General features: G+C 40.0%; 1 protein-coding gene across 1 annotated transcript; it reads left to right on the top strand.

The window, feature by feature from the left end:
* Nucleotides 1-3494: 3494 nt before the first annotated feature.
* LOC101657494 (olfactory receptor 2B6-like) lies at nucleotides 3495-4439 on the top strand. Its single transcript, XM_004717748.1, has one exon. It carries the CDS (start codon nucleotides 3495-3497, stop codon nucleotides 4437-4439), a length of 945 nt encoding a protein of 314 aa, XP_004717805.1.
* The last annotated feature ends 11117 nt before the right edge of the window (nucleotides 4440-15556 follow it).

Here is a 15556-nt window from a genome sequence, read left to right as displayed (position 1 = left end):
TTCTCATTTCAGAGAAGCTTTCGCGTGGACTTCTTCCTAGAAAGATTTCTTATGTCACTCCACAGAAGGCTTACTATTCTTTGCCAATACCATAATTCAAAGGCATTGCTAATTTGAACTTCCTTATTCATTGTTCAGCTTTCGCATGGGTTTCAGTCAATTTAAAAGACCATGGCTTGGGGCACGTGAACCTTACTTTTCAAAATGTGGCATTAGTAAAGTTGGGCAGAATAAAATATTTAACATAACTTTTCATCTGATATGCTTGGATGGCACTCACAACACAACTGAGGAAGAGCTGCCTCCTCAAAGTAAAGTCAACTTCAACGTAGATGAAGACAAGCTTTGCAGATCAGCGTTTGCTGATTTGACCACAATTCAAAACAAATGTAAAAACCCAGATACAAACATTAATTAAAAAATAGAATGTGAAATGTATGAAGTAAGAATCTAGGAGAATTGGAAACTATCAAAACTGTAATGGAAAGCTTGACGATAGGTATCATATGCATACTGAACTAAAATAGACTGCTCTTGGCTATTGTGAATTGGATAATCTTATGTTCTATTATGTGAAAATGACAAATTGAAAAGGGATGGTGCTGTGATCATTGTAATAAAGAACATTCCAAGAAATATCCTGAAATATCGTGCTAGAAATGATATGACAAAGGATAAATGATACTCCTTTAAGGAAAACAAGTTGATCTCGCTATTATGTAAATTTGTTAACCAACACTTAATTCCTAGATAAAGAATTAACACATAGAAAGCAAAATGCTCATCAGAGGATCAATCAGCAACAATAAAATAAATAAATAACTTCTCTAATTGTAAGTAATTTCTCATTATTGGGTCCACAGTAAATGTCCATGGAAGCAGCAGTCAAACAAGTGTTCATTGGGCAAGTATGTTGCAACAAAGATCTCTTTAAAGTGTTATAATGCAAAGATATCACTTTGAGGATTAAGGTGCTCCTGACACAAGCCGTGTTATTTTCAAAAGCCTCATGTACATACAAAAGTGGGGCAATGAATAACAAAGACGAAAGAAGAAAATTCATGCATTTTAATGTTGGTATTTGCTAAAAATGTGGAATGTATCCTTGATTGTCTGAATAACAAGCAAATCTGTCTTGGAAGAAGTACATCCAGAGTGTTTCTCAAATAACGAGCCTTTCATCTCACGTACTTTGGACATGGTATCAGATGGGGCCAGTCCTGGACAAAGACATCGTGTTTGGTAAAGCAAAAAATAAACACTACTCTAAAAGAGATAGATTGACACAGTGGTTACAACAATGAGATCAAACAGAAGAAAGAGGGCACGGGACTGGGCCATGTTTGGTTTCATTATATGTAGGACTGATATGTGTCAGAAAAATAAAATGTGCTAGCACTTAACAAGGATAACAACTCCATTAGAATTTGGAGAGCCACTGACATGGTTGATCTAGGCTGAGCATAATTAATTTAAACTAAGGAAGGACTTTTTCTCCAAACATGCTAGGGTGTTTTGAAAATGTGAGCACAAGTACAAGTTGGGAGATACGTGTAATAGTTAGTGACCATGAAATATTGAACAACTTTTTATGTGTCTGCTTTGTTTTGGATAGATGTTTAATTGACATCTGTGAGTGATAATAGTAAAGTACAATTGGTTCTGTTTGACAACTTGGGTGACAGATACATAATTATACAGCAAAGAATAGGGTCATATGCTGAATACCAAGAAAACTGTCTGTCTGTAAACAAAATGAAGAGATTACAATTGGGATATTGGTGATTAATGAACTCAATTTTTGGATTTAATTCAAAGGTTTGGGCTGCTTCTCACTGGCACTCCTCTTTCCATAATCTCTAATGAATTAGATGACCCTAACACTAAAAGTCTAGATCCAGCCCACCAAGTTCACTAATCTCATTACATAGGAATCTCTGTACACAGCGACTATAATGAAGGATCAACTAGGAGAATCAGAAAAAGAAATAATCAGAGGATCCAGTGACTGATTTCTTAGTAATCAAATCATGTTTACGATCACTCAGTAAATATTTATTTTCTATATATTACTCTTTACTCTTATACTCGTGGATGCACGAAAATAAGGAAAATGCAACATTCTGTGGAGCACATAATTCAATTAAATCATCATGAATAATAGTTGATTATAGAATTATTAGCCTGTGGCAAGAACTGAACTGCATATGGAGTTTATATGACATCACTTAATCTACACATTACTTCTATAAACGAAATATAATTGTGTTCATTTTAGAGATGAGGAAATTTCCCCCAAAGAATTTAAATGATTTCTCCAAAGTCACATAGCTAGTAAATGGAATTATTTTATTTATAACAAGAAAGAAAATGCCTTTTAAAAGAAGCATAAGGGAATATAATAAGGCAAATTTATCATAGCATGAGAATTGTTTTAAGTTAGGAATTCAAAGGAAAAAGTGGTCATTTTTATATAACCTTCAGATATTATGTCAGACATGTAGTGTGTGATTGCATGGGGGAAGAGGAAGAAAGAGGAACCTCGGGTGGAAAAAGTATATAACTAACAGGAATAAAATGAGAAAAGTTGGGGGAAATGTTTATGTATATATGTGATATTGATTGTCCTAAGGAATTATAAGGTACATAGTCCCAAATTTTAGGGAGCCAAATATTTCAAACTCTTTCTGGTAATTTCTCTCAAGGTGAAATCCCACGAAGGTTACCAAGATATTTTTAAATAACATTTTCATAGCGAGCAAAGTTCTGAATTTAATTGGCTTTGCATACATACATATGTGGTTTTATTTTGTTTCTTTTGTGGTTTTCTCTTCTTTTCCAATTCTCATGAAAATGACAGAGCTGAAGATTGGAAGGGGTCAAAGGAGCCCTGGCATCCCATCCTTTCATGGCACAGTGTTTCCGAAGTGCTCCATTTCGATGAGGTTTTGGCTGGGGTCAGTGTGAAGAAGATGAAGATGCCAAGATGGCTTGGTGCTGTCCTCGGCTGCTGATCTATCTGCTGTCTTCATATCATTGGCTGCTGGCCTTTGCTTCAAGAAGCACTGCTTTCTCCTAATATGTAAGTCATCATTCAGGCATGACCATTAGCCATCCAGGACATGTTGAACTGAGGGTAGTCCTATTGAAACTCTCTAGAAGAGAAGACATCACAAGCTCAAAGGAGTAAGTATTCAATAATAAGACACCCATGGATAAAGCAAAATCTCCGAATGACTTTGCTGGTTTTCGCAACAATATTTCCATATAGAATTGACCATGCTGATTCAACACTTTACCGTAATCATATGTATAAGTGAAAATGACGTCCTTTTATTATAATCATGCTACAGACGCAGATTACTGCAGAAATGAGAATTTCATTTCAGTATCTGGTTCCCAATTCTCAGTGCCTTCTTCTTTTCTAATTGACCCCCAACTGCACGAGTAGCTTTTTAGAGGTCTCAGCTGAAAGTTAATCTAATAGTGGCAACATGTGGGTCAGCAACCAGAGCTCCCTGAATGATTTCATTTTGTTGGGCTTCTCTGACCACCCCTGGCTTGAGCCACCACTCTTTGTTATCTTTCTGGTGGCTTACATCTTTGCCTTATTTGGAAATATTTCCATTATCCTAGTTTCCCGGCTGGATCCTCAGCTTAACAGTCCCATGTACTTTTTTGTCTCCAATCTTTCCCTTCTGGATCTCTGCTACACCACCAGCACGGTTCCACAGATGCTAGTCAACCTCAGGGGACCGGAAAAGACCATTAACTACGGTGGCTGCATTGCCCAACTTTATATTTTCTTGGCCTTGGGTTCCACTGAGTGTATCCTGCTAGCTATCATGGCCTTTGATCGATACGCTGCTATTTGCAAGCCTCTTCACTACCCAATCATCATGAACCAGAGGCGTTGTATCCACATGGCCACTGGGACCTGGATGAGTGGCTTTGCTAACTCCCTTGTCCAGTCTACGCTCACAGTGGTGACTCCAAGATGTGGAAGGAGAGTGGTGGACCATTTCTTCTGCGAAGTTCCTGCCCTTTTGAAACTAGCCTGCACAGACACTCGTGTGAATGAGGCTGAGCTCAATGTCCTAGGGGCTTTGCTTCTCCTGGTGCCTCTCGCCCTTATCACAGGCACTTACATCTTCATAGGTAGAGCAGTAATGAAAATCCGCTCTGCAGAAAGTCGCTGGAAGGCCTTTAATACATGTGCTTCCCATTTGCTGGTGGTGTGTCTCTTCTACTTCACAGCCATCACTATGTATGTCCAGCCTCCCTCTAGCTACTCTCATGACAGAGGGAAGATCATGGCTCTCTTCTATGGAATCGTTACACCTACTCTTAACCCATTTATCTACACTCTCAGGAACAAGGATGTGAAAGCGGCCCTTCGGAGGGCACTGACCAAGGAGTTTTGGGTCAAGATAAGATGATCTCTGAAAAAGGAGACCTAAGCAGCAAGAATGGATGTGTTAACCTTGCAAACAAGAAGTTGGATATGAAAGTAATGAGAAACAGGGTATCAAGTGGCATAAAATTCACAAGTCAAACAGAACCAAGAAATAAAGTGTCTACATAGCTTATCCACTTAGGAGAAGAATGGTTTCACAAAACTGAATCCTACCAGGTGGCATCAGTTTTCTTGATAACCTTCATTACCTGTTAACGTAACCTTAGGGAAAAAGGAGTGTCACACATCAGGAAAAATATCTAGCAAGTTGTATGTTTGGTTTAACTGGTTTATATCAATTAATCCCAGCAAATTAGAAAAGCATGGCAAAAATATTCTGAAATCAACTGAATCAATATGCATTGATAGCACTAGACATCTTCCAATATTCAATATCTGGCTATATTAAGACTCTTTAAAAGAGATCCTGGTGGTGCAATGGTAAAGTGCCCAGCTTCTCACCAAAAGGCCAGAGTTCCAAGCCACCAGTAGCTCCATAGGAAGAAATACCTCGAACATCTGCTCTCATTAAGATTACAGTTTAGGAAGCTATATGGCACGGTTCTAATCTGTCTGATGGAATTAACAAGGCACATATTAAGAAAGTTTCTGTTTTATTTGGTTTTCCTTAAAGCCATAAAGTCAACTGAAATCAATAGAAAATTCTGGTAAAACGTAAGATAAAAATATGAAAACAGAAATGCATGAAATATTTAATGTTGGTGATTTTAACAATAAATTATTTTTGCCAGAAACTTTAGTCACTCTTATGTTGCTATTTTAAACAATGGAGAGGGTGATGACAATATAAGTAGATGTTATTCTGTGGCAAGTATAAATCTGGGGTGTGCTTTGGATAGTGAATAGTGGTGGAAAATATTTAAGGTGGAAATGTCCTAGTGTAAGAAAATTAAGACTAGTGTTTCACATGCTTTTCAAGGACGCTTTCTTCACCACTTGATTTGCCAAGCTGTTCATATTTCAGTGTAAGCATTTTAAGAAATTCATATCTAATGCAAAAGCTTGGTTGATTTGTTAGTGTGACTTTAAAAATGTTTTATAGTACCTGAATGACAAATATGCAGATCACAAGATGTCGAGACAAAATGACAAAACAGATTATCAGTGCAGAAAAAACTCACCTTTATTTTCTGGAATACCAATGAGATCTCATACATTCTGAAGGGGCATATGCAATACATATTATTAATCAAAAGTATGAAAAGCCACTAAAATGATACTTTTGAAATAATTTATAGCCTGACATATTTAGGTTAGGAAAGCAAAGTTTTCTAAAGAATTAGCAAGCTAAATACCTGACTTACAAATCAGTAGTAAATACAGAACATTTTCTAACTAAGTAGAAGAAAGGAAATGATGCAAATGAGAGCAAACGCTACTGAAACAGAAAGTTACAAGAGTGGGGGTTTGAAATCATTTCCTCAAAAGCTTTATTGAAATGTCAAATTTCTGGCCAAATCACTTAAGATAAAAAATAATCAATTAAAACATATATGTAAAACATATATGCAAGAGAAAAAGAAGAAACACTGGTTTTGAACACAGTGTTTGAAGTGCTTTATTTCTCCCATAGGGTATTGAATTTAATATGTTATTCTTTGCCCCAGAAGACAATTAATAAATAATAAAATATTCATTTTCACTTCCATATAATTCCACACTATTTTCTACGTGGGGATTTATGCAATCATAAGTTAGGCAATCATTCTGTTTTCAATTATAGCACATCCTTTTCCACAGATTTCCCCAAACCTTCTTAATAAAAGTACCATCCACCTATAAATGCATTGTGATGAGAGTTGTATGAGTCCCCAATAAAATGATTTTAAAAAGAAAGATCATATCCGGGTAAAAAAATGCATTTAATCATATTTCCTCCTCTCAGTTCGCTGTTGCAACTATTTCAAAATAATGGATTAAGTTCCTTTAGCAAGGTATTGATAAACATGAACAATGTTCTGAAAATTCTTCAATATTTTTTCATTATAAATTCCTTAATATTATATTATGAGTGAAATGAGAGTGTGAGTGCTGGGATTTGAATTAGAGTGCTATGTGACTGGTAACATTAACCATCTATCTGAATTCAACACTGCCAAAATTTATAAATACTGGAAATTGAAAATATTGAATCTGAAATCTAATAAATTAGATACAAAACATAACTCTACACTGCCTATACACTGACTATATACACTGCCTGCAAGGTACGTATTTACCTGCAAGGTAAAAATATATTTTCACTGCCATTGAGTTGATTCCAACAAGTAGTAATCCTATAGGACAGGATAGAATTGCCTGCCTCTATTGTCTTCCGAGGCTGTAACTTCATGCAAGTAGAAAGCCTCAACTTTCTCCTGCAGAGCATGTGGTGGTTTTGAACTGCTGACCATGTAGTTAGCTGCCCAACTCATAACCACTGCATTACCAGCGCTCCCTTAAATATACAGGAGGTCAAACACACAAAGATTTAAAAGGATATACTGTCTTAAAACGAATTCAAAGAAAACTGAAGTGACTGTATAAATATTGGACAAAGCAAATTTTGGAGCCAGAGATTACCAGTGACTATGGAGTTCTTTCATAACAGGAAATGAGAATGTGCAAAAGAGATCTTAAACATTTATTAAGTTGGGGGGTTTTGTTGGTTTTTTAAAACTACTTTTGTTGGGGGTTCTTACATCTCTTATCACAAGATACATTCCTCCAATGTGTCAAGCACATTTGCACATATGCTGCCATCATCATTTTCAAAGGATTCTCTTCCCACTGGAGCCTCTGATATCCGCTCCCCATTTCTTCCCCCTCCTTCCCTCCCCCACCATCCCTCCCTCATGAACACTTGATAAGTTATAGATTATTTTTTTCCACATCTTACATCGTCCTACATTGCCCTTCACCCATTTTTCCATTATTTGCCCCCTGGGAGAGGGTTCTAGTTTGGTCCTTGTGATCATTTCCCCCTTTCTCCCCCAACCCTCCCCTAATCCTCCTGGTAACTCTACTCTACTTGTTGGCTCTGAGGGGTTTTTATCTATCCTGGTTTCCCTGTGTCGTGGGCTCTTATCTGTAGCAGTGTGAGTGTTCTGGTCTAATCCGATTTGTAAGGTAAAATTGAGGTCATGATAGTGAGGTGAAGGAAGCACCAAAGAACTAGAGGAAAGTTGTGTGTTTTATGGGTGCTATACTGCACCCTGACTGGCTCATCTCTTCCCTGTGACCCCTCTGTGAGGGCATGTCCAATTGTCTAGAGATGGGCATTGGGTCTCCACTCCATGCCCCCCAGCCCCCCATTCACCTTGGGTATGGTTTTATTCTGGGTCTTTGATGCCTGATACCTGATCCCATTTACACCTCATGATCACACAGGCTGGTGTGCTTCTTCCATGTGGGATTTGCAGCTTCTGAGCTAGATGGCCGTTTGTTTATCTTCAAGCCTTTAAGACCCCAGATGATATATCTTTTGATAGCCCGGCACCATCAGCTTTCTTCACCACGTTTGCCTATGCACCCATTTTTTCTTCAGTAATCGTGCAGGGTAGGTGAGCATCACAGAATGACGGATTGTTAGAACAAAGTGTTCTTGTGTTAAGGGAGTACTTGCGTTGAGGCCCAATGTCCATCTGCAACCTTAATTCTTAACACATAGATATGAGTTCATAGTTCTTTTCCCCTCTCATTACATATATATGTACATATGTACACACACATATGTACATGCCTGTATTTAAGCCTCTATAAATGTCGTTTGCCTCCTGGTTCTTTCCTCTATTTCCTTTGTACTTCCTTCTTGTCCAACTATCATGTTGGGCCTTCATTCGGATTTAGTAATTCCTTACTGCTACATTGCCCTTGATTGAGCCCCACTAGGCATCCTACAACCTTCCTTCCATTGATTTTAGTTCACTTATTCTTTCCTTGGTCCTGCCTCCCCTTCCTTTCTCCCATTTCCCTTTCTCTCGTATCCCCCCGAAACCATTGGTCCTGTTCTTTTCATCTCTGAATTATGTATCCCTCCTATCTTATCTAGATAGACATGCAGATATATTAAAAAGTGCAAAAAACCAGGCGAAGCCAAATAAAACAACAAAGGAAGTCAAAATCAACAAAACAGTAACAACAATAGCAAAAAACAAACACAAAGTAACAATAACAAAAAGAAAGCAACTTATAAAAATGGAAAAGCCTATAAAAAGTTCAAGGTCTGTTTGTTGGCTTTTGCGATTGTTTTCCAGTCTGATGGGTTGCCACACTCTGTCTCCCAAGTCTGTTTTTGGTATTCCCCAGAGTTTCATCAGTCTGCTCCCCCTGCTGCTCTGCTGCATGCCCTCAGTGCCTCGCCCCAGTGTGATGGGGCCAGACTGTGCACTCTTCCCCCACTTTGTCTCCAGTGTTGTCCCCTGCAGCATCAGGGTTCAGTGAGGGATGCCGTGTCCCGTGGGGGTGGGGTGGGGAGGGGAGGGGCAGCCCAACGGTCCTCCCTGTGCGTTGTATGCTCTGAGCAGGAACATCGTCCTTGGGGCTTGATGGGCCAGGATGTCTTCTCCTCCCTCTCCATCCCTTTGCATTTCTCCTGTGTCCTCTAGTCCGATGCTGTACCCCAGTGCTGTCCTCTGAAGTTCATTCTTCTGAGGTGTGGGGGATGTCCACATAATTGGGATTGTGGCCGGCCCCACAGACCTCTCTATTGGTTCCCTGGTACGTGCAGATATGTTGTATTCATGTCTTGGTGCATTGGGTTGAAGCCTGGTCTCTCTCTCCCTCTCCTGTGAAGATATAAACAATACCCTCTTCTTGGGTGGATTAGTGCCCTGCTCACCGATACTCATGCTTTTTTCCCATCTTTTTTTTTCACCCTCTTATTTAGTTGGTTGCCGTTATCTATCCCTGGATTGAGTTTGGCCTACCCCTGCTAGATGTATGTATATATTAGCTTCACCTAACCTCTCCCCCACCCCCACGTCTTTTTTTCTTAAGCTTACCTCAGTGGTCTCATGCTGTACTTGTCCTTTTGTGCTTGACTTACTTCACTTAGCAAGATTTCCTCCAGTTCGTCCCATGAGGCAATGTACTTCATGCTTTCATCACTGCATTATAGGGACATGTATATGTATGTATGTACCAGTTTTTTGATCCATTCATTTGTTGATAGAAATTTGGGTTGTTTCCAACACCTTGCAATTGTGAACTGTGCCGCGGTGAACATTGGAGCACAGATTTCTGGCCGTGGTTTGTTTCTTGCCTCTTCTGGGTAAATGCCCAGTTGAGGGACTGCTGGGTAGTATGGTAGCTCAATCTCCATCTATTTCAGATATCACCAAATCGATTTCCATAGTGGATGTACATTCCTACAGGTCCACCAGCAGTGGATCTGGTGGGTCCCACAGCCCCTCCAATACTTGTTACTTTCTGATTTTATTAATTGGGCTATTTTTGAGGGTGTTAGGTGGTATCTCATAGTTGTTTTAATTTGTATTTCTCTTATGGCTAATGATCAAGAATATTTTCTCATATGTTTATTGGCTATTCAGATTTCTCCCCCTGTGAAACTTCTGTTCAGGTCCTTTGCCCACCTCCTTAGTGGGCAGTTAGTTTTTGTTTGTTTTTTCTTATTGCAAGCTTGCAAAGTATTGTAGATTTTAGTAATAAGGCCTTTAGTAATTTAGTAATAATCCTATGTGTTTGAATTTACTCAGGTTCGACTTATGTCCCAGCATGTGGTCGATCTTCGAGTATGTGTCATGTGGGCTTGAAAAGAATGTAATTTTTTTTCATATTTGGGTGGAGAACTCTGAAAATATATATCAGGTAAAGTTGTCCAATTGTGCTGTGTAGATCTGTAGCCTCCTTGTTGCGTTTCTTTCCCAGTGAGTGGTGTATTAAAGTCACCAACTATAGTTGTTGAGCCTGTGATTTCTTTTTTTCATTTTTTGGAGTGTTGGATTTACCAATTTCATGGGTTTCGTGGGTTTCTCATTGGGCACATATATTTATTATGCTCACTGGTTCTTGGTCTACTGTTCCCTTGAGCATTGTGTAGTGCTCCTCCTTGGCTCTTGTTATGGCTTGTACCTTGAGATCAATTTTGTCAGAGATTAAGATTGCTATCCTGCTTTTTTTTGCTTTGCCATTTTCTTGGTATATTTTTCTCCAGCCTTTAATTCTCAATATGTTTTTGTTTGCAAGCTTGAGATGAGTGTCCTGGAGGCAGCAGATTGATGGGTTATGTTTTCTGAGCCAGTCTGTTAGCCTCTGCTTTTTAATGCCTGAGTTCAGTACTTTGGTATTTCGTGCTATTACCTCCATCTGTGGATTCTGTGATGTCATCTTGTACCTTTTGTGTTGGGTGTTTTCTTATCTACCTATTTTATCAGTTTGTGTTGTGTGTGTTTGTGGTTCATTCTTGCCTTCTTTCCACTATTGAGCTAATGCTATCTTGGGGGTTATTTTTCATTTTCGTCCTCTGGGTGGAGTTGTTCTATGTGATGGTCTCTTATTTACGCTCTGTGAGTGTTGATCTTCTGCCCATACTGGGTCAGCAAGGATCTTTTGTAGGACTGGGTTTCTTTTTATATATTCTTTGAGGTTTTCCTTGTCTGGGAAGACTCTTACTTCTCCATCTATCTTAATAGATAATTTGGTTGGGTATAGTATTTTTTGGTTTGCATTACTTTTCTTCAATTTTTGGAATATGTTACTCCATTCCCTCCTCTTTTTCATCGTGTCTGCTGATAGGTCTGAACATATTCTTATTTGGGTACCTTTATAAGTAACTATTTGTTTTTCCCTAGCTGCTCTTATGATTTTCTCCTTTTCCTCATAGTTGGATAATTTAACTATTATGTGTCTTGGTGACTTCTTCTTGGGATTCAGTCTGGCTGGTGTTCTTTCAGCCTCCTGAATGGTTGCCTGATTTTCATTTATTAAGCTTGGGAAATTTTCCTCTAAGAATTCCCTTGCTATTCACTCTGTTGACTTCTTTGCTGTGTCTTGTTCCTGTCGTCCAATTATTCTAATATTGTTCCTCTTCATAGCATCAGACATGGCTTTCAGGTTTTCTTCAGCTTCTCTGATTGTCTTATTTGACTGCTTTTCCCATTTGTTAAGGTCTGCGTGGTTATCCTCTTGGTCACTGGTGCAATTCACTGCCTCCTCAAGTCTGTTGGCAAAGTCTGTTAATTTGCTAATGGATTTTGTTATTTCATCCCTTAAGTCTTGTATTTGCCTTTGGTGCATTGCTTTTATCTCTCCTATCATTTCATCTTTTTCTGCATTGTTTCCCTCATATCCTGTATGGTTCCAAGCAGCATTCTGAAGATATCTTTCTGTGGCAGGTCCATATCTGCTTCTTCTATGCACATCGTTAGGTTCATGACTTCTGACTGTGGTGGAAAAGATAGAAGGGAGAGAGAATAAAGAGAGAGGACAAGGATTAGTAATTTAGGAGATAACTGAGGATTGATTGCCTCACCATGCAGCTGGAGGAGTTCCAACCCTGTTTCAAGGTGGCATGGTGGTGTGTCCGCTTGGTGTAGGGACCCTTAGATGCTGGGCAGAATTACCCTTGAAGGTCAGATCACAGCAGAGGCCAGGCAGTGGTTTTCGCAGAGAGCCCTGGAGTTCACTGATATAGCTGCCTTGTGCTGTGTGAAGCACTGCAGTGGCAGATGTGTGTGTGTTCCCTCAGCCCCATGTAGGGCCCCAGGACAGGCAGAACCACCCCCCACCCCAGCTGTGTGTAGGATCACTGAAAGTAGACAGTAGCTCCCCCAACTGGATTTGTTGTCCTAGCTTGTCCCAGGACCCCTGGTGCCCTAATAGCTCAGAGGTTGTTTGCCCCACCCATTACCGCCCCCCCCCAACCCCACCGACTGGAATTAAATTAAGTTATCAAGTTATTCTGAACTGAGACTTGTTCCAAGAGGTCTTTGTTATGTTGATAGCTTCTTGGCTCTGTAGCTAACTTCTGGCATTCCTTAGCAGGGCTCCCTTATTATGCTAATGTATTTTAAAGGACACATTCTTCCAGTTGTCTTGGAGTTAAACAATGCACCTGGGTTTTGCAATTTGTACCAAGAAAATATGTTTTCTCTTTTATATTGGGCTTATGGAGTGTCCTGATTTGGGGGCTGTCATGCTGACCCCAGGGGGGGTGATCCAGTTTATCAGAGAGGTTGTATTCTTTTCAGCCAACTAGAAATGAATTTGTCCCCTAGACTATGAATATCTGCTTATATTCTGCCACACCACGACCTGACTCAGTTCTTTCCTTACTTCTTTTCAATTGCTCCAAATCTATGACTACCCACAGACCCAATCCCCATGCTATGAGCTCAAGGCAGCTAACAGTGTGGGGAGGTCTGGTGTGGGGTCCTGTGACTAGGTTTCAGAAGTACTCCTCTTGTCTGGGATTATGTCCCCTTTGGGGAATCAACCTGAGGAAATTCCTACTCACTGCCAATCTAGGGCACTGATAGCTGCTCAGCTGCAGCTGACTAGTCCAGCACACCGAACCTAGAGCAATTTAGTGCGTTCTTGGTTTGCTTTGTGAGTGGAGATTTTAAAAAGTGGGGGTCATGATAGATCCTAGTACCCTGATTCTAATTTCAGGACTTCACCTCACAGTCTCCTTCACCTTACCTCCCAGTTTTCTGGTTTGGCAGCAAGACCCCTGGGTGGGTGAATCTAACTAGGCGCTATCTTCTTCCGTCATATTAAGTTATTTTTTTGTCAAGCAGATTGATTTATAATATAATAGATGAGACGCCAACAAGTTAGAATTAAGAGATCTCCAAACCTACTCTCCAGTGAAATTGGTGAAAATAATTTAAAAGCAAGTGATAAAAAAAAAACACATTTAAATTAAGCATTGATACAGGAATATTTACTAAAATTATGTATGTACTCAGAGCCTGTGGTAATTGTGCTAAAACAGGAACTTCCCTCATTCTTCCTTTCCAACTCAATGAAGTACTCCATATTTATAACGTCAAGAACTTGCTTTCTTTCCCGGCCTTCCCATGCAAAGCAGTAATTAGGAGAGCAGCTGCCTACCTAAAGTTGGGAGGTTCAGCCCCACAAATGTTCCAGTGGGAGATAAGTGTAGTAGTCTGCTTTTGTAAAGACTTCTAATTGCCATCGTGTCATTTCTGATGCATAGCTACCCTATAGGACAGGGTAGAACTACCTCTGTGAGTTTCAGAGACTGTAATGCATTATTAAGGGAGTAGAAAGGTGTGTCTTTCTCCCTCAGAGCTGATGGTGGTTTTGAACTGCTGACTTTGGGCTAGCTGTTTAACTCATAACCTCTACGTTACCAGGACTGTGTTCAAATCCCGTAGGAGGGCTAACAGTCAAAATCCACGAGAGTAAAGGATTTTTTTATTTGGTCTTTCCCTAGAAATTATTACCACCTGTTACTGAGATTGATTGAATTCAGCCAAGGATGGACAAAATGTTAGGCTCTTTTAATTTTTTTGATCAAGCATTCTATTCAAGAAGGAAATTCTGTCTTCAGTGCTGTGTCTATGAGGATATGGGGACCCCGTGATTCTTGTCCTGGCTCCTGTTATCCAGGCTGAAACTGGAGTACACAGAGTTTCTGCAGAGTCCATCCATCAACTCCAAACTAAACTCAATGCCATCAAGTTGATTCCAGCTCAAAGCAACCCCATGGGACAGAGTAGAACTGTTCGTGTGGATTGCCCAGATTGTAAAATTTTACAGCAAAAGAAAAGCTCATCTTTGTCTGACAGCAGCTGCTGGTGTGTTCCAGTGGCTGACCTTGTGGTTAGCAGTCCAACAAGTAACCATCAGCACCACCTGGGCTCTTGTAAGTGAAAAAACATTGTAATGATCTGTGCCTCGAATCTAGCTCACTCACCCCTCTGCCTGAAATTATTATAACCTCTCTCCCTCTTCTGTCCAAAGCCCCCCGTCTGTGTTCTTCTGGAAAACAGTTCAACTACATATGCACAATCTTCTCTTTTCTGTCTACCTTGTAGCTCCCTCTTTGGTGTTTGCAAGCCTCCCGACTCTTAGTTCTACCTTACACTTGTCGCCGCTCACTACATGATATTGTCACCACACCCCATTAGTCAGTGTTCCTCTGGGTCAGGGGCTAGCTAATCCTTTGAATGTAATGTTTGCAATGATGTGTGTCATGTGTTGGAAATGGGCAGAGGATATATCCTTCTCATGCTGCTGGTTTCTAAAAGGAAGGATTTCCTCCAATTCTCTGGTCCCAGAGATGGAGACTTAATAGTCAAAAGTCCTTATAGGAAGGGACTTTGTTGGTGGGAAATCCCACTATCTTTTCATTCCATTCTCCCATGAGTTTTTTAAGCCCCTTGTGTAGAAGAATAGGTCTTCCCCTTTCCTCTTGACCCTAAAGGGTTTCAAGGTGGTGCCCTGAGTGGAGATATCTGCTCTTCAAATTTACAGTGGCTCAGACGAGGAATGCTCAGAAGCTTAGGGGACCCAAAATGCTAAGAAGCTGTTCTTAGCACAAATCTAAGCCCTAGAGTCTGATTGTTTTTTGTTTTGTTTTTTATCGGGGGCTTTTATAGCTCTTATAACAATTCATACATCAATTTTACAAAGCACCCTTGTACATATGTTGCCACCATCATTTTCAGAACGTTTTCTTTGTACTTGAGCCCTTATTATCAGCTCCTCTTTTTCCCCCTCCTTCCCCCACCCTCCCACTTTCATGAACCTTTGATAAATTATATATTATTACTTTCATATGTTACACCGTTCGCTTTCTCCCTTCAGCTGTGCTTCTGTTATTCATTCCGTTGGGGTGTGTGGGGTGTATTATGCATTGATCATTGTGATCCACTTCCCCCTTTCTCTCTCCCCCCCAATCTCTACACTCTACCCTTATGGTATCACTACTCCCATTACTGTTCCTTAGGGATTTATCTGTCCTGATTTCATGTGTCAAGAGCTCTTATCTGTACCAATGTACATACTCCGGTCCAGTTGTGATCGCACAGGCTGGTGTGCTTCTTCCATGTGGGCTTTGTTGCTTTTGAGCTAGATGGCTGCTTGTTTACCTTCAAGCCTTTAAGACCC

The sequence above is a fragment of the Echinops telfairi genome, unplaced genomic scaffold (genome assembly GCF_000313985.2).
Source record: "Echinops telfairi isolate 266 unplaced genomic scaffold, ASM31398v2 ScPeMD7_7453;HRSCAF=8491, whole genome shotgun sequence".
NCBI classification, from domain to species: Eukaryota; Metazoa; Chordata; class Mammalia; order Afrosoricida; family Tenrecidae; genus Echinops; species Echinops telfairi.
The sequence above is the reverse complement of the archived record's forward strand: the minus strand, read 5'-3'. Positions and strand labels throughout refer to the sequence as shown.